Below are 20,511 nucleotides of genomic sequence, written 5' to 3' on the forward strand. Positions count from 1 at the left end.
TGGTTGTTATTTTAAGATTGTGAAAGTAGTTCACGTCATTATAGGAAGTACAGAAAAAATAGAAAAATAAATAAATCATCCATAATCTCACCACTAAGAAACAACAACTATTAACATTTTAGACTATTTCAGTCCAAGTGAGAACATCTTGTGTTTCAGGAGGGCAAGGACCAAATCTTAATCTTCTTGGGATTTCCCTCACTTCTCTATACCGAACGCCTTTCCACACCCCCACCAGCTAAGAGAGCGCAGTGCTAAGCCCTGAGCAGCAGACACACACAGACCGGATCCTTAGGCTGCCTGGTGTACTGATGTAAGTGGCTTGCCCCTGCCCCGATGTGTGGGTTATCTACATATAGAAATAGGGACATTGTCAGATTTAGTGACATGCTTCTTCGTTCAGTTCAAGCTGCCATACAAATGCTCCTATCTGTATTCTATGTGACTGCTGTTGATGTTTGGTGGTGAAAATGGGTTTCTGTGGAGCCTCATGTTTCCCTTTTCAGTGTACTCAAGATTTCACATACCTACAGGAATGGTCATCCCGTGAATTTTATCAGCCCAGCCTGCATAATACCGAAGGGTTTTGATGACTCCCTGCAGGTCCACATAAAAAGCTTGCAGGAACGGTTTGCCACCATTTAGGGATTCCATGGTCTGTAAGAAAAGAAATGGAGAGAACTTGCCAGTGAAACACTAAATAATTTCTGGAGCAGAACAAAAAAGGAACAGAGAGAATACAACTGAACATGTATAGTGATGTATATACCTCATCAAGTCTCATTTCCCAAATTAAAAAGATTTTGAGTACCACCAGTTTAGTGTAGTTTCCAGTAAAAACCACAGTGAATATATATGTGCACATTCTTGTGTCTGTGTGATTCCAGTAACCACTATCCAAGAACATAAACACAACATTTCTTCAACTGATGACAAATAAATGGTGTACTTGTCAAGCTAGCTTCTGTTATGTTAGTGATCAGATCTATCTAGGGATTTTTTGGAGTCTACAGCAGTAATCTGAATCCAAAAAGAGGAGCAGGGACACTGGCTTTTATGTAACTGATGAGAATATAAAATGTTCTCTAAAGCTGCCAAGACCCCTGCTGAGAAATGGAATATTCACGGTGCACAGCGAGTTTGTTTATTACAACCAAATAAACAAGATCTCCTCTAGGGAAGCTCATACTTTTAACAACTAGAGGGCTGCTTTTTTGTAAACATTTATGTTAACAACCATTACCTATTAAGAGTGAGTTATCTGGTCCATTTAATAAAAACAGATATTAAGAGTTTTGGATTATAAATGTTATTATTTTAATGACATGCTCCTAACGTGGTTAAATCTGTAACAAAAAGAATTACAAAGGAACACCCTGACATAAGAAAATAGTATTTTGACTTGAGGAATATTGAAAGTGTTACAGGTTTAACAAGTGAAATAAACAAAAAAAGTATGGTTGTAATTTCATGTCCTTCTCTATAAAGGACATTTTATAATGCATACTGGTATTAAAATTATTTCAGTGCTGACAAAACTAAAATTGAAATATTCTCCATTCAATGACATGAAAATACAATTATTCAGAGTGCAACTTATCTACTTGGCATGTGTAATAAGATGGAATTCCCTTAAAAAGACCATATCACTTATTACTATATATTGGCTTGCTTTTATTAAATGGAGTCAAATTATTCCCCAATACTTTTTAGAACATTTGTATGTTCATTAGATAGGCATTACATTCTCCCTGAAGCTAGCATAGAGTCAAGGGCTACACAGCATTGAGAGGAGTCAATAACCAGAATCTGGACCCCCTAAACAGTCCCTATGAGCTGTTGTCACCAGCTAAATTCACCTGAGAGTTGCCAGCTCCAGGTTTATTTTCAATTGTGTTTACTTGGATGCAATATTAAGCTCAGTTTTCTGGTCAGGAGCTCCTCTATATTCCAGAGGCTACCTCTTATTAAAACTCAGTCCTCTAATGGTTTGGGAGTGTTTGAAAGTAGGAATCTTACTGAGATAGGAAAAGGGACTTGATCACTGTGAGAACATGTCAGAAAAAGGCTACCATTTGAAGTTTGTGTCAATGAAAATATAATTGTAGAAAATGAGTACACATCATGATCAAGTACATACTATTAATTTAATGTAAATATTGTATAGATTTAACTCAATTAGGCAGACACTCATCGACCATCAAAGTGCCCCTTATTGACCATCTATGTGCCAGGAACTGTGCTAGGATTACAAAAACATATAAAATGTAATTTTCACTCTCAAAGAAATCATAATCCAGTAAAGAGACCAGCATATAGACCAACATTCCCCAAGGTATTCACCAGTGTGTACCAAAGGATTCAGTTTTCCATGACACTGGTAGGGTAGCTAGAAAAATAGTGTTGAGGCTCAAGTAAGTTTGAGAAACACTGAGTAGGGCTTTTCAAGTCTTTAATATGCTCAGTGCCTTATGAATCTCCAAGAAGGAGCTACTTTATCACGAAAGACCTTTTTCACCATATGCATTGAGGAAGGGCACTAATGAGTCCTCTCCTGAAGCAAGCCCAAGAGTGGCCTGGATTTCCAAGTAGAAGTAGGCTAGAGTAGTCAGGGTTTGAAAACTGACTGAACAAGGATGCCCCAAATGTTAACTGATCTACTGCGGGCCCTCCAGGTGGAGATCCCTGCTATATTGCACAGGCATTCCCAACTGGTTCATTTCCAAAAGTTTGAATCTTCTAAGAAATTGACTTTTATTTTTACAACAAAACCACGAGAAAGGGAGAAGTTCCTTGTGCGAGAAAATGGTTGTTTTAGTGAAAGAAAGTTGCTGTCCCCTGCTGCTTCTCTCTTCTATTGGCTCTAGAAAGGGACAGAAGAGCAAAGGGAACAGAAGTGTATGAGGGGCCCTTATCATGCCCTCTGTTTCTGAAGGATTCTCTTTAGTCAAGAGGGTAACTCTGGGGAGGTAAACGCCAGCCCTATTTGACTCTCAGATGAATCATTTGGTATAGGTTTTCTCCAAGCAGCATGGTGACTCTCCTGCTGCTTAACTGTTTTTGTTTTGTTTTGTTTTGTTTGAGGAGTGTGGGGCAAGGACGGGAAAGAAAGCAGGAAGGTCCTTACCAGTCATGGGAAACTACGGTTTTGTTCTCCAAAATTCAGTGAGAAGAGACACTCAGTTGGTTCTCCACTTCCCCAACTGATCCCCAAAGCCACACATCTCTCACTTTTCACATGTATTGTGTTCTCCTTAGCTGGTTTTCCCGGTCTGCTTCATATTGTATTTACAGGAAGGCTGAGGAATCTCAACTTCAGTGCAATGGTAAATTTGGGATAAAGACAATGTTTCATAGGCTACTTACTGCAAGAACTGCCCTGTCTCGTTCCACCAAGTCTGCAAGCTTATCCAACAGATGTCCTCTCTCTGAAGCATCCATCCTTCTCCACACTGAACCAAGAGAGAAAGCCAGGCGGGCTGCCTGCACTGCTTTGTCTATATCTGCCTGTTAGAGAGGAAGAGCACAACTGAAGAGAGGGAGCACTCCAAATAAAGGGAGAATACCTGACTCCAGAGAAAAGGGGATGAATGGATGTCAGTGGTGGTAGCTGGGGAGACTCACTTTAGCGCTCTGCCTTCTAAAGGCTATTTCACAAGGAATTATTTTCTAAGGACATACCTTGTCTGCTTCTTGAACTTCACACACTTGTTCTCCTGTGGCTGGATTGTAGACAGGCAACACTCTCCCACTCTCTGAGTTCTGCCACTCATTATTAATAAAAATCTAAGGGAGTAGACAACAGAAGGGATCAGGGAGACAGGTGGTAGGAAGCCAGTCAATAGTGAAGTATTATGGAAGTACCATGGCAGTAATCCTTGTTTTGTATACTTGCTGCTGTACAATTAAAGTATGGAATTTGAAGAGTTACAAGAGACCCTCAAACACTATCCAGCCCAGCCTCACCTTCAATTTAGGAATTTCCTGTTATTTTCACCTCAGTTCACCCAAGGATTAGAGTTCTTACCTTTAGTGAGCCTGTCAATGAGTGAGAAAGCCTGTCAATGAGTGAGAAAGTCAAACAAGACTGGAAGGACAGAGAGCTTCAGTCACAGAAACCATACACTGAGGTTGAGGAAATAGTTACTGACAGCCCAAGCTCTGGCCAGTATCCAAAAGGGGTAAATAGTGGATCAAACTGACAGTTGTCAAGCTTTAGATCCTAGTTTCTCTGTCAGAGGCATCAGTGACTTCCCAGGGAAACTTAAATGCTCCTGGAATAAGCGTTCACCTAATTTATAGTCAGATCCTGAACTGAGCAAGGACTCTGGTCAAACCAACTGTGAGTTAAACACAAGCTACATGGCCCAGCCTTCAAATTGGTCTCTCTCTAGAATTTTTTGTTTTGAAAAATTTTTTATTGAAGTATGGTTGATATACAGTATTGCACCGGCTTCAGGTGTATAATAGTGATTCAACAATTATAAACATTATGAAATGCTAACCACACTGTTAGCTTCTGTCACCATACAAAGATATTACAATACTATTGACTATATTCCCTATCCTGTACTTTTATCCCTATGACTTACTTATTTTGTAATTGGAAGCTTGTGCCTCTTTATGCCCTTCACCGATTTTGCCTGCCCCTTCCCTCCCTCTGCCCTATGGCAACCACCAGCTCTCTGTAGTTATGAGTCTATTATTTAGCATTTAATTTTTTAATGGATGTATAGTTAACATAGTATTATATAGTTTAGTGGTTATAATACTAAATCATTATATTCTAATCAAACACAATATAAGTCAACATTCATACACATTACAAAATGCTCACCAACCTAACTGTAGTTATGATCTGTCATGATACCACGTTATTACAGTATCATTGACTGTTCTCCATGCTGTATCTTTTATCCCAGTGGCTTTTTATTTTCTAACTTGAAGTTTATACCTCTTAATCTCTGTTACTTACCTTGTCTGCTCCCCTTTGGCAACCACCAGTTTGTTCTCTGTATTTATGAGTCTGTTTTGGGGTTGTTTGTTTGTTCATTATGTTTTTAGATTCCACATATAACTGAAATCATACAGCAGTTTTCTTTCTCTGCCTGACTTTAGTGCTCTGCTCTCTCAAAGCTATTTCACAAAGAATCATTTTCTAAGAAGGACATACCCTGTCTGCTTCTCGAACTTCACACATTTGTTCTCACTTCACTTAGCATTTCACTGAGCATTATACCCTCTAGGTTCATCCATGTTTTTGCAAAGGGCAAGACTTCATTCTTTTTTATGGCTGAATAACATTCCACTCTGTATATATACCACAACTTCTTTATCCATTCATCTCTTTAGGTTACTTCCATATCTTGGCTATTGTAAATAATGCTGCAATGGACATAGGGGTACATATATCTTTTCAAATTAGTGTTTTTGCTTCCTTCAGATAAATACTCAGAAGTGGAGTTACTGGATTGTACAGTATTTCTATTTCTAACTTTTTGAGGCACTTCCATACTGTACTTCACAGTGGCTCCACCCAGTTTACATTCCCACCAACAGTGGAGGAAGTTCCTTTTCTCTACATCCTCACCAACATGTGCTATTTCTTATCTTTTTGATACTAGTCATTCCACTGGTGTCAGGTGTTCTCTCATTGTGGTTTTGATGTGCATTTCTCTGATGATTAGTAATGTTAAGCATCTTTTCATTATTGTTGGCCATCTGTCTGTCTTCTCTGGAAAAATGTCTGTTCGGGTCCTCTGCCCATTTTTTGGTCAGATTATTTGGGGATTTTTGGTGCTGAGCTTTATTAATTCTTCATATATTTCGGATATCAACCCCTTCTCAGATTTATATTTACAAATATATCCTCCCATTCAATAGGTTGTCTTTTCATTTTATTGATGGCTTTCTTCACTGTGCAGAAGCTTTTAAGTTTGATGTAGTCCCACTTGTTTACTTTTGTGTTTGTTTCCCTTGCCTGGGGAGATTAACTGGTGAGTTAAACAAGTTACATGCATAAACTGAAGTTAAGATGTCTTTCTCTTTGTTTTGAAGGCTAGACGGCATACAAAAGGAAAAGGCTTTTAACTCTCAAATTGGTCTCTCTAGGATTTCTTTAAAGTTTTGGTTTACTGATATAGGAAATGGAGATTTTTATTAAAATGTTAAAGACACTAATAGTTTAAAAAATTATTCAAGTCAATTTCTCAGATTTGTAAGAAATGAGTTAAAGGAGAGGGAAAACATAAGTAAGATATTTAAAAATTTTTTACTATTAAAAGAAAAACCCAAATTAATATGTTTGGATTATGAAAGCTCAAAGAATACACAATATTTTACTCTCTAAAATTCATGGCATGACAATGAAAATTTCTGAGCTTACAAGCCAGTCAGTCGTTAGTTTGGAACAACCAGGATGATAAACTGCTTTGTTATCACCTGCCGTTTTAATCATCAGAGATGAGGCTAAACGAATATAGATCTACAATTTTGATAAACTGCTTTGTTATCACCTGCCGTTTTAATCATCAGAGATGAGGCTAAACGAATATAGATCTACAATTTTAAATATTAAGTTCTAGATTATTCCAAAGTTTTGCTTTTTCCTTAATTTGATAAAATGATGAGCCTGTGTTTAAGGACTTATCTTTTCCTGGACACTTTTTAAGATAAAGGGGGGGAAAAAACCCTAAATCTGCATTAGCACTTAATACATATGTATTGAGCATAAACCTGATGACCTTTAAATTATATACGATTTCAGTTTTTAATACAGCATTTATAAACATGCTTAAGATAATGTACTCATTTATTCAATAAATACTTAGATATTTCTAGACAGAGGAGAGGAAAAGATGACTAAGACTTACAGCCCTTCAGGGCCTTACAGTCTCTAGTAGTAGATTAAATAGAACCTTAATAGCAGGATATTTTTATCTCTACTAAAGATAGAAGGACAGTAAGTCTGAAGGAGCAGGTTCTGGTCATGACTCTGATCCAAAGTCTACTGCCTTCTACTATACCATGGTTTCCAGGATTTCTCAGCCCAAAGAAATACTAGTTAATGTCCAAGCCTAAATTAGATCTATTGTTTTTGGATTCATGGTCTAGTTCTCTTTGCACTCCATTGAGCAAATTTCCTAACACTTCACAGCTCATCGGCATACTCCTTTGAAACACAATATGATCTCTAAGGTAACAAAAGAAAAAAAATTAAGTGGTTAGTTTCATTAAAGATTCACTTCTAGAGTGTTATCTGCTTTATGTAAGAAGAGGTTTTACCAATATTCTTTATTTCCTTTATTCTCTATTTGACTGAAACGTCCTAACTTTCTGATTATCATCAGGATCCAACTTTAGTTTTTAAGCTTCTCTGTTGAGCAGCACTAACTATATGTAAGGATTGGTATTTCATAACTTTTATTGTTTCTTAGAGATCTTCCAAAGATTAAAGAGAAAAATTACTTCTTTTTAAATAGGATAAAACTCATTTTCTTACTATTGTCAAGTTCATTAACCATTTTATAAATCGAAGATACGTATTGGAGATCTTCCCCTGTATCTTGAAACTTATTGTTATTTCATCATCCTAGGAATTATTCCATCATCACTCATCAATTATTTCCAACTATGCTTTTAAAAAAAGCTAAAATAATAAGGTAACAAAAAAATTATGGGACTGCCTAGCCATCAGTAAATCAATACATCACCACTATTTCATCATCCTCTGGTTTTCTTATGTGCCGTCCAAAGCAAAGCATGATCTGTGGTATACAAGAAGTCTGGGGACACCATCTTTGTCATATTTATTTTAGCTTGCAGTGAACACAGTTAAGAATTCAGAAATTCTCATTTCTGTTCATATTGTGAAAGAGGAGAAAATGAACAAAGACATTTCACAATTATTAGCTGTGCCAGAAGGTGAAGAAGGCAGAGGGAAAGAAACACTAGAGACCCTACCAATGAGGGTAAAATTGACTGTATAAGCAAACTTTTGGACCATGAGTCTTTAGGATAAATAAATAAATTTTCTCAAACCCAAGAATCAAAGAGAAAACAAGATATTTATAAGCAAAAAAAGGAAATATGATATTCTAACCCCATTAAGGTCATTTAATAGGAAGGACTTAATTATTTAATATTTCTCAACAAGAACCCGGACCATCCCATTGGGCTAAAAAAGGACACATAGAAATTCTTTTATCTTTTTTGATATTTGCAGGTAAAAATTTATTTGCTGTGATTCATAAATGGACAAATGCTGAAGGCAGGTGTATACACAAAGGCGGTTGGAAGAACAGGTATTATGTACAAATAAAAATGTTCACTGAATTGAGTGATCTAATAATTTACATTTATAAAACTAAAAATGAAAATGTTTTTGTATATAACAAACAAAAAGATGACCATCCTCTTTTCTACAAAATTATGAATGTTCAAACTTTTCAATAACATTAACATTGTGAAAATGCACATGCAAGAAGACCCAGAAGTACCAAGAAGCTAAAACCTATAAGAGATAGGTATCAGTAATTATGACATGAATATTTTCAGTTTCATATATAACAGCTGATGATCAGGTAGTTGCATTCAAAGGCCCTTGACCATTTCAGTGCATATACCTCCAAAATTCCACAAAAATATGGAAGAAAAATTTGGCTTAGTATGTTCAAATTCTTATTTTGTAGTCTTCACTACTTCTTTATATAAATGTCTCCTAAAATAACTTAAAATTTAAAAAACATAAAGAGCCCATTGGGCCCAGATGGTAAGTGTGATGATTATTTATTTTTCCTGGTATGCTGAAGGTTAAAATATTTGATATTTTTACTAATTACTATTTTTGTAGTCCTATTAAGACGTTTGAAAAACTTGTACTGACAGCTTTGTTGGGATTGCAAATACCTTTACAGTACTTGAAGGTTTTCAGCTTCTTCAGAGAATTTCAAAATTTCTGAATGCTGTCTAAAATGTTCTCCTCTGACCAGGGATCCTTGGAGAAATAGCTTATTTCAGGGCTATGGCAGGGAAAAGACAGATGATCCTGGAATACCATGGTGCCAAAAATCAAGTACATGCTCAAAAACTGATGGGATGTATCAAAGGACACAAGCCAGCATGAAGAGGCTCCCAGTGGCTAATACTAGGACAATTTAAGCAGACAATTTTAGGACAAAATAATGATAACAACAGATTATTACTTGTAGAATGAAAAAGGCATCCAAGAGCCCATAATGATATAATTTTTTAGTGAATAAGCAAATAATAGGGGATAAGGAAAAACTCTTCACAGTAGAATTACAACTAACAGCTGTGAAGGAATGATGGAATTAGATAGTCATCATTTGTTATATCATCACAGTAATAACTGCTTAGGCCATCAATGGCTGGTAAAATTAGTGGGTAGCGGTATAATGAAAAATCAAATGTTTATGTAGTCCCAAAGTACCTTCCCTCAAGAAACTTAATAAATACAAAGGGAAAAATAGTAACTTTGCGCTGGAGGAATCTGACAGATCTTCAATGTTAATATCATCAGTAATGGGACAAATAGATCTTTATTAACATTTTATCTTCATGGCCTACTACTGATAATTAGAAAGCTGTTACTGAAATTTCCCACTTTGGTAGATTTGTCAATATATCCCTTCACTCCATCATTTTAACCTTAATAAATTTTAAGTTATTTTATTAGTGAATTTAAGTGTGTATGTCATTAGATTCTCTGGCAAAACAGAACCATTTATCAACACGAAGCGACCTTCTTCATTGCTCATAAAGCTTTGTGTCTGCAAGTTTGCTTTGCTTAGTAATAGTAAAGCTCACTAAGCTTTTCTTTGGTATCTTCCTGATCTTTCCCATCCTTTTACTCTCAATTAGACCTTTATTATTTTGATATGCCTCTTTAAATTGTGTATGGCTAGATTTTATTTTATTCAATATGAAAATCTCTTAGCTGACTAGTTTAATACATTTGTACTTATTGTGATTTTATTTTGTGTTATATACTGTGTGATATTTGGACTTGATGATTTCTATTTGTCTTATTTTACTTCCTGTTTTCTCCTTTCTTGCTTCTTTTTTTAAAAAACTAATATTTGTTGTTTGTTTTACAATTCAATTTCTCCCTTTTATTGGCTTGAAAGTTGTACATTATATTTCTAATCTTTCTTTGGATATCCGTAATATTTTATCACGCATATTTAACATTTGAAGTCTTAAGTTAATATACATCTTAATATTCTTCCCAGACAATTACAACAGCCTTAGAATACTAAATCTAATTGCTCTTCTCCAGGGGTTTAATATATTATAAATAAAGAAAATGGTTTCTTATATTTAAAGAAATTTTTTATTTTTCTCAGAATTCCTTAAGAATTTTATTTAGTAAAGATTTACTGAGAGTAAAGTTTCAGTTCTGAACATAGGTCTATTATACCCTAATTCTCAAAAGATGCCTCCAGAAGGTTATACAATTCTAGGTAGTGAATTATTTTCTCACAATCCGTTGAGGATAGTATTTCAATATTTTCTACCTTGCCATGGGGTTTGTGAGACATCTGCTCTAAGTCTATGACTATCATTTCATTGTTGATGATTTGCCTTCTTTATATGGGTTACTTTTCAGATCTTGTCTTTGTCTTGGAGTTCTTAAGCTCCATCACAGTATGTCTAAGTATCAATTTACTTTTTATTTATCTTGATAATTAAATATTGTGTTTACAGTGTCTGAATTTTTGTGTAAGTTCTGGAACATTCTTAACCATTATCATTATTTCCTTGAATATCATTCTTTCTCTTCTCTCCTTCCAGAATTCCAAGTTTGACACCTTTGTTGGTCCATCTTCCATGTCTTTTTTTTTTTTCTTTAAGGTATCATTGATATACAATCTTATGCTCAGGTTTCACATGAGCAACATTGTGGTTACTACATTCCCCCCTATTATCAAGTCCTCATCATATATCCCATTCGAGTCACTGTCCATCAGCACAGTAAGATGCTGTAGAGTCACTACTTGTCTTCTCTGTGCTACACTTCCTTTTCCGTGCCCCCCCTACATTATGTGTACTAATCATAATACCTCTTAATCACCTTATCCCTCCCTTCCCACCCACCCTCCCAAACCCCTTTCCCTTTGGTAACTGCTTGTCCATTCTTGGGTTCTGTGAGTCTGCTCCTGTTTTGTTCCTTCAGTTTTTGCTTTGTTGTTATTCTCTACAGATGAGTGAAATAATTTGGTACTTGTGTCTCTCTGTCTGGCTTATTTCACTGAACATAATACCCTCTAGCTCCATCCATGTTGTTGCAAATGGTAGGACTTGTTCTCTTTTTATGGCTGAATAATATTCCATTGTGTATATGTACTACCTCTTCTTTATCCATTCATCTACTGATGGACACTTAGGTTGCTTCCATGTCTTGGCTATTGTAAATAGTGCTGTGATAAACATAGGGGTGCACATGTCTTTTTGAATATGTGATCATGTTTTCTTAGGGTAAATTCCTAGGAGTGGAATTCCTGGGTCAAATGGTATTTCTATAGGTTTTTGAGGAACCTCCATATTGCTTTCCACAATGGTTGAACTAATTTACATTCCCACCAGCAATTGTAGGAGGGTTCCCCTTTCTCCATATCATTGCCAGCATTTGTTGTTGCTTGTCTTTTGGATGTTGGCCATTCTAACTGGTATAAGGTGATGATATCTCACTGTGGTTTTAATTTGCATTTCTCTGGTGATTAGCGATGTGGAGCATCTTTTCATGTGCCTGTTGGCCATCTGCATTTCTCCTTTGGAGAAGTGTCTGTTCAGATTCTCTGCCCATTTATCCTCAGGTTATTTGCTTTTTAGGTTTTGAGGCATGTGAGCTCTTAATATATTTTAGATGTCAGCCCCTTATCAGATATGTCATTTGTGAATATATTCTCCCATACTGTAGGATGCCTTTTTGTTCTATTGATGGTGTCCTTAGCTGTACAGAAGATTTTCAGTTTGACGTAGTCCAACTTGTTCATTTGTGCTTTTGTTTCCCTTGCCCAAGGAGATATCTTCATGAAAAAGTTGCTCATGTTTATAGTCAATTGAGTTTGCCTATGTTTTCTTCTAAGAGTTTTATGGTTTCATGACTTACATTCAGGTCTTTGATCCATTTTGAGTTTGTGTATACAGTTACACAGTAATCCAGTTTCATTTTTTTGCATGTAGCTGTCCGGTTTTTCCAACAACAGTTGTTGAAGAGGCTATCATTTTCTCATTGTATGTCCATGGCTTCTTTATCATATTTCAATTGGTGGTAGATGTGTGGGTTTATATCTAGGCTCTCTACTCTATTACACTGATCTATGGGTCTGTTCTTGTGCCAGTACCAAATTGTCTTACTGTGGCTTTATAGTAGAGCTTGAAGTTGCAGAGCATAATCCCCCCTGCTTTATTTGTCGTCCTCAGGATTGCTTTGGCTATTCAGTGTCCTTTGTGGTTCCATGAATTTTAGAACTATTTGTTCTAGTTTGTTCAAGAATGCTGTTGGAATTTTGATAGGGATTGCATTGAATCTGGAGATTGTTTTAAGCAGGATGACCATTTTGAGAATATTAATTCTTCCTACCCATAAGCATGGGATGTATTTCCACTTATTGGTGTCTTCTTTAATTTCTCTCAAGAGTGTCTTGTAGTTTTCAAGGTATAGGTCTTTCACTTCCTTGGTTAGGTTTATTCCTAGGTATTTTACTCTTTTTGATGCAATTGTGAATGGAATTGTTTTCCTGATTTCTCTTTTTGCTAGTTCATCGTTATGTATAGGAATGCAACAAAATGTATTAATTTTGTATCCTGAAACTTTGCTGAATTTATATATTAGTTCTAGCTGCTTTGCAATGGATTCTTTAGGGTTTTTTATGTACAATATCATGTCATCTGCAAACAGTGACAGTTTCACTTCTTCCTTAACAATCTGGATGCCTTTTCTTTCTTTGTGTTGTCTGATTGCCATGGCTAGGACCTCCAGAACTATGTTGAATAAAAGTGAGGAGAGTGGGCATCCTTGTCTTGTTTCTGATCTTAGAGGAAAAGCTTTCAGCTTTTCACTGTTAAGTATGATGTTGGCTGAGGGTTTGTCATATATGGCCATTATTATGTTGAGGTACTTGCCCTCTATACCCATTTTGTTGAGAGTTTTTGTCATGGATGGGTGTTGAATTTTGTCAAATGCTTTTTCAGCATCTATGGAGATGATCATGTCATTTTTGTCCTTCTTTTTTTTTGATGTAGTGGATGATGTTGATGGATTTTCGAATGTTGCACCATCTTTGCATCCCTGGAATAAATCCCACTTGATCATGATGTATGATCTTTTTGATGTATTTTTGAATTCAGTTTCCTAATATTTTGTTGAGTATTTTTGCATCTATGTTCATCAGGGATATTGGTCTGTAGTTTTCTTTTTCCGTGGTGTCTTTGCCTGGTTTTGGTATTAGAGTGATGCTGGCCTCATAGAATGATTTTGGAAGTATACCCTCCTCTTCTACTTTTTGGAAAACTTTAAGGAAGATGAATCCTTCTCTAAATGGCCAATAAGATTCAGTGGTGAAGCCATCTGTCCAGGGGTTTTGTTCTTGGGTAGTGTTTTGATTACCAATTCAATTTTGTTGCTGGTAATTGGTCTGTTCAGATTTTCTGTTTCTTCCTGGGTCAGTCTTGGAAGGTTTTATTTTTCTAGAAAGGTGTCCATTTCTTCTAGGTTATCCAACTTGTTAGCATATAATTTTTCATAGTGTTCTCTCATAAATCTTGGTATTTCTGTGGTGTCTGTAGTGATTTTTCCTTTCTCATTTCTGATTCTGTTTATGTGTGTAGACTCCCTTTTTTTCTTGATTAAGTCTGGATAGGGGTTTATCTATTTTGTTCATTTTCTCAAAGAACCAGCTCTCAGTTTCATTAATTCTTTCTACTGTTTTATTCTTATCAATTTTATTTATTTCTTCTCTGATCTTTATTGTGTCCCTCCTTCTACTGACTTTGGCCTCATTTGTTCTTTTTCCAGTTTCAGTAACTGTGAATTTAGACTGTTCATTTGGGATTGTTCTTCCTTCTTTAAATAGGCCTGAATTGCTATATACTTTCATCTTAGAACTGCCTTTCCTGCATCCCACATAAGTTGGGGCTTTGTGCTGTTGTTGTCATTTGTCTCCATGTATTGCTTGATCTCTCTTTTAATTTGGTCATTGATCCATTGATTATTTAGGAGCATGCTGTTAAGCCTCCATTTGTTTGTGAGTCTTTTTGTTTTGTTTGTACAATTTATTTCTAGTTTCATACCTTTGTGATCTGAGAATTTGGTTGGTACAATTTCAATCTTTTAAAATTTACTGAGGCTTTTTGTGTCACCTAGTGTGTGAATTATTCTGAAAATTGTTCCATGTGCACTTGAGAAAAATGTGTATCCTGCTGCATTTGGGTGGAGTGTTCTGTAGATGACTGTTAGCTCCACCTGTTCTAATGTGCTGTTCAGTGCCTCTGTGTCCTTCCTTATTTTCTGTCTGGTTGATCTGTCCTTTGGAGTGAGTGGTGTGTTGAAGTCTCTTAAAATGAATGCATTGCATTCTATTTCCCCCGTTAATTCTGTTAATATTTGTTGTACATATTTGGGTGCTTCTATGTTGGGTGCATAGATATTTATAATGGTTATATCCTCTTGTTGGACTGACCCCTTTGTCATTATATAATGTCCTTGTCTCTTGTTACTTTCTTTGTTTTGCAGTGTATTTTACATGATACAAGTATTGCAACTCCTGCTTTTTTCTCCCTATTGTTTGTGTGAAATATCTTTCCATCCCTTCCCTTTTAGTCTGTGTATGTCTTTGTGTTGAAGTGCATTTCTTTTAGGCAGCATATATTTGGGTCTTGTCTTTTGTCCATTCTGTAACTCTGTCTTTTTGATTGGTGCACTCAGTCCATTTACATTTAGGGTGATTATCAATAGATATGTACTTATTACCATTGCAGGCTTTGGATTCGTGATTACCAAAGTTTGAAGGGCAGCTTTTTTACTATCTAACAGTCTAACTTAACTCACTTAGTATGCTATTGTAAATACAATCTCAAGATTCTTTTTTTCTCCCTTTTTTTTTCTTCCTCCTCCACTCTTTATATGTTAGGTGTCATATTCTGTACTCTTTGTGTATCCCTTAACTGACTTTGTGGGTAGCTAATTTAATTTTGTATTTGGTTAGTAATTAATTGATCTACTTCCTTTACTGTGGTTTTATTTCCCCTGGTGACAGCTATTTAGCCTTAGGAGCACTTCCATCTAGAGAAGTCCCTTTGAAATACACTGTAGAGATGGTTTGTGGGAGGTAAATTCCTTCAACTTTTGCTTATCTGGGAACTGTTTAATCCCCCCTTCAAATTTAAATGATAATCTTTCCAGGTAGAGTATCCTTGGTTCGAGGCCCTTCTGTTTCATTGCATTGAATATATCAAGCCACTCCCTTCTGGCCTGTAAGGTTTCTGCTGAGAAGTATGATGATAGTCTGATGGGTTTTCCTTTGTAGGTGATCTTTTTTCTTTCTCTTGCTGGTCACTCTTTTAGGAATAGTTTTATTTGCTGTATTTTCATATTATATGTGGTTTGGGAGGAGATTTCTGACTCATTTCTCATGCCATCATCTTTTTTCCTGCTTGACACTCTTTACTCTCGGTACTTTTTTTCCATAAGCAATGACTGGAAAGCAATGCTCAGAATGTTCCACTGCAGATGGGTATGTCTTGCAACATCTCATTTCATGGAACCTGGAACCATAGAGCAAGCATGTCTCCTGCTGCTGCTCACTGAGACTCTCAGCCATGGAGGTCACATCCCAGATGGTGGCACTGGTCTGAGCAGCGGACATCCTGTGTCCCATCTTCCATGTCTTTTAATTACTCACTTTTAATACTCTGTCCTTGTCCTTGATCTTTGCCATTTTAATCATTGTATGTCTTGGTGTTGTCCTCCTTGGGTCCCTTGTGTTGGGAGATCTGTGGACTTCCATACCCTGAGAGACTATTTCTCTCCTCAGATTGGGGAAGTTTTCAGCAATTGTTTCTTCAAAGATACTTTCTATCCCTTTTTGTCTCCTTCTTCTAGTACCCCTGTAATGTGAATATTATTCTGTTTGGATTGGTCAAACAGGTCTCTTAATATTCTTTCATTCCTAGAGATCCTTTTTTTCTCTCTCTGCCTCAGTTTCTTTGTATTCCTGTTCTCTAATTTCTATTCCATTTACTGTCTCCTCTACCTCATCTAATCTGCTTTTAAATCCCTCCATTGTATGTTTCATTTCAGCTACTGTATTTTTTAAGGTGTTTATCTCCCTCCTGGAATTCATCCCTTAGCTCTTGAGTATTTTTCTGTAGCTCCATTAGCATGCTTATGACTTTTATTTTGAATTCCTTTTCAGCAAGATTGGTGATTTGAGTATCACTGAGCCCTCTTTCTGGTGTTTGAGGGATTTGGGATTGAACAAGTTTCTTCTGCCTTTTCATAATCCTATTGGATAGTGAGAAGTATTAGGTTTGTGTAGGTGGTGCCCTCTAGTTCCCAGAAGTTCTGCTCTTTGGAGCTGCCCAGTACCTGGAGTGATGACAGTTGTCACAGGCGAGCGGTCCTGTTGCCTACCCTAAAGAACGAGCCCTTTCCTGCTTCCCAGCCTCAGTGCCTGCATCCACTGTCGGGGCCAGTGAGCCACGCATAGGGAGCAGCCTCTGCATTAAGGCTCTAAGCTGCTGTAGATGGAGCTGCCTCCGGCTGGCCTGGAGCAGTGGCGGGGGTCACAGGTGAGTGCCGCCAGTGCCTGCCAGGAGGTCAAAGCCCTTTCCTGCTTCCCAGCCACAATGCCTGGCTCTGCTGTCAGAACTAGTGAGCCTTGCACATGGAGCAGCTTCTGTGTTAAGCTGGGGAGTTGCTGTAGGCTGGGCTGCCCTCTGGCTGGTCCGGAGCAGTTGTTGGGGCAGTGGGTTTGTGCTCAGGTGCAGGAGGGGAGGAAGCTGCAGGCTGCTTACCACAGTGTGGGCCTTGGCACTATGTTGCCAGCCAGGGGGATGGAGCACCTGAAGGTCCTGAAAGTTCCCAACCTGCTGGGCTGAGTATGCTGGGACGATTTTGTCTACTTGTTCCCTTTCCTGAACCCTTGCCCCTTTTGCAGCCCTCTCACTGTTGTGAAGTCTTTCAAAGCACCTGCCTTTCTTTTGTCCTGTATCAGCTGGTTGTAGGAACCTGTCACAGTCTCAGTCTCTGACTTTGGTTTCATCTCCTCTAATCTCCAGAGCACCATGCAATGTGGGTTTGTGCTCCCAGAGTAGATTTCTAGGGCTGGGTATTTAGCAGTCCTGGGCTTTTACTCCCTCCCAGCTCTGATTCTCTTCCTCCTGCCGGTGAGCTGGGTGGGGGGAGTGCTTGGGTCCTGCCAGGTCGCGGCTTTACTACTTTACCCTTTTCCATGAGATGTTCTCTTCTCCCAGATGTTGACTGGCTGGTGCAATCTTATTTCTGGTCACTCTTTTAGGAATAGTTTTATTTGCTGTATTTTCATTTTATATGTGGTTTGGGAGGAGATTTCTGACTCATTTCTCATGCCACCATCTTTTTTCCTGCTTGACACTCTTTACTCTTTGTACTTTTTTTTTCCATAAGCAATGACTGGAAAGCAATGCTCAGAATGTTCCACTGTAGATAGGTATGTCTTGCAACATGTCATTTCATGGAACCTGGAACCATAGAGCAAGCATGTCTCCTGCTGCTGCTCACCGAGACTCTCGGCTATGGAGGTCACATCCCAGACGGTGGCACTGGTCTAAGCAGCAGACATCCTGTGTCCCTTCTTCCATGTCCTTTAATTACTCGTTTTCCATCTCTTTTTAAAAATATTTTATGTAGAAATACCTTTACTGCTTTTGTGAATGTGGGAAATACTCTTCTAAGCAATTCAAACTGTACAGGGAAGCACAGAGAAGAGAGCAAAAAATCACCTCAAATTTTATCAGCAAGAGATAAAGTCACATATTCATGACTATCCTGGTAGAAATATCTCTAAGCCCACATAAATTTATAATTTCATGAAAGAAGATCAACTCTACATGAGCTTCATGATTTTTTAGAAACTTAACAATATACTGAAGACATTTTTATGGTTTTATGGCATTCCAATGTGCATATGCATGTATGTGCATGCATGCATGTGCAGGCATGTATGTAGCTTAATTCATTCTATCAATTCTCTACTGAAGGACATTTACATTATTTCCATTCATCTCCTTTTTTCTCTGTGCTGCAGTTGCGTATTTCTTCAGCTGACTCACCCAATTCTCTTTACCTAGGTCTAATCTGCTAATTTCAATGTTTACATTTTTATTTTTATAAATTCTGCTTTGTTCTTTTTCAAATCTGCCTGGTCATTTTGTTTTGGTTTTAAAAATTAATACTTCAATTTTTAGAATAGTTTTTTTACCAAAAACTGAGCAGATGGTATGCAGAATTCCCATATATCGCCTATTCTCAATTTCTTCTACTTTTTTAATATCTTGCATTAGTATGGTACATTTGTTATAAATGATGGGCCAGTATTGATATATTAACTAAAGCCCATATACATTAGATTTCACTTTCTGAAAAGTGCATGTATTACAGTACATATTCAGTACCATACAGAATGGTTTCTTCACTGCCCTAAAAATCTTGTGCTCCACCTGCTGATCCTTCCCGCTTCCTCCTAAGACAAACATTCATTTTTTTACTGTCTCTATCATTTTTCCTTTTCCAGAATGTCATATAGTTGTAATCATGCAGTAGGCAGACTGGCTTTCTTCACTTAGAATCTGCATTTAAGGTTCTCCCATGTTTTCTCACAGCTTGTTAGCTCATTTATTTAAATGCTGAATCATATTCTATTGTATGGGTGTGCCACAGTTTGTTTATCCACTCACCTTTTTAGAGGACATCTTGGCCACTTCCAGTTTTGGGAAATTATGAATAAAGTTTCTATTAACAGTTGTGTGCAGGTTTCTGTGTGAACATAAATATTCAACTCATTTGGGTAAATGCCTAGGAGACTGTTTGCTGGATTACATAATAAGACTATTAGCTGTGTAGGAAACTGCCAAACTGTCTTCCAAAATGAGTGCATCATTTTGCATTCCCACCAGCAATAAATGAGAGCTCTTCAGCTTCACATCTGCATCAGCATTTGGTATCACCAGTTTTTGGGTTTCAGCCATTCTATTAGCCTTGTATCAGCATTTCATTGTTTAAGTTTGAAATTCCCTAGCAATGTAAGATGTTGAGAATCTTTCATATGCTATTTGCTGTCTGTATATTTTCCCTTGTGAGGTGCTTAGATGTCTTGCCCATTGTTTGTTTTCTTAGTGTTGAATTTTAGGAGTTCTTTGTATGTTTTGGATACAAGTCCTTTATAGGATATGTGTTTTACAAATAATTTATCCCAGTTTGTGGCTTGTCTTTCCATTCTCTTTCACAGTGTCTTTCACAGATCAGAAGTTTTTCCTTTTAAGTCCAATATATTAATTTTTCCTGTCATGAATCATGCTTCTGGTGTTTTATCTAAAAACTCATTGTCAAACCCAAGGTCTCCTATATTTTCTCCCTCATTATCTTCTAGGAGTTTTATAGTTTCACATTTTAACATTTAGTCTATGATCCATTTTGAGTTAATTTTTATGAAGGGTGTAAGGTCACTGTGAATGCAAAATGTAAAATAATGCCAGAACATCATCATTGAAAAGAGTACCCTTTCTCTGTTACTGCCTTTGCTCCTTTGTCAAAGATCTGTTGACCGTATTTGTGCAGGTTTACCACTGGGCTCTCTATTTTATTCTGTTGGTCTATTTGTCTACTCTTTTGCCAATAGCACACTGTCTTGATCACTCTAGTCTCATAATGAATCTTAAAGTTGGGTACTGGTGGTCCTACAACTTTGATCTTCTCCAATGTTATTGGCTTTTCTGGGTCTTTTGCTGTTCTATATAAGCCTTATAATTAATTTGTTGATAAGTACAAAATAACTTATCAGGATTTTGATTAGGATTGCATTGAACTGACAGATCAAGTTGGAAAGAACTGACATCTTAACAATATCAAGGTCTTACTATCCATAGAATATCTTTCCATTTATCTAGACTCCTTTTATTACTTTTATCAGTATTTTAGTTTTCCTCATAAAGATCTTATACATGTCTTATTAGATTTATATCTAAGTATTTTTCTTTTTTGTGGTAATGTAAACAGTATTGCATTTTTTTTATTTCAAATTTTAATTGTTCAATGCTGGTATATAAGAAAGCAAATGACTTTTGTGTATCAACCTTGTATCTTGCCTTATTCCTAATAATAGAGGAAAAGCACCTAGATTATCACCACTGAGTATGATGTCAGGTACAGGTTTCAAGTAGATGTTCTTCATCAAGTTGAAGTTGTTCTCTCAGTTTGATGAGTTTTATCATAAACGGGTGCTGGATTTT

At 36.8% G+C, this 20,511-nt stretch overlaps 1 protein-coding gene across 1 annotated transcript in view; it reads right to left on the reverse strand.

Annotated features, from left to right (window-relative positions):
• Nucleotides 1–20,511, reverse strand: part of ALDH1A2 (aldehyde dehydrogenase 1 family member A2) — a 97,856-nt gene that overhangs the window by 43,988 nt on the left and 33,357 nt on the right. The window contains exons 3-5 of the mRNA XM_036903011.2: nucleotides 3,682–3,786; nucleotides 3,367–3,507; nucleotides 528–657 (exon numbers count right to left, since the gene is read on the reverse strand). Of these exons, the coding sequence (XP_036758906.1) occupies nucleotides 528–657; nucleotides 3,367–3,507; nucleotides 3,682–3,786 (376 nt within the window). The remainder of the gene's footprint in view (nucleotides 1–527; nucleotides 658–3,366; nucleotides 3,508–3,681; nucleotides 3,787–20,511) is intronic.

This window comes from Manis pentadactyla, chromosome 11, assembly GCF_030020395.1.
Source record: "Manis pentadactyla isolate mManPen7 chromosome 11, mManPen7.hap1, whole genome shotgun sequence".
NCBI lineage: Eukaryota > Metazoa > Chordata > Mammalia > Pholidota > Manidae > Manis > Manis pentadactyla.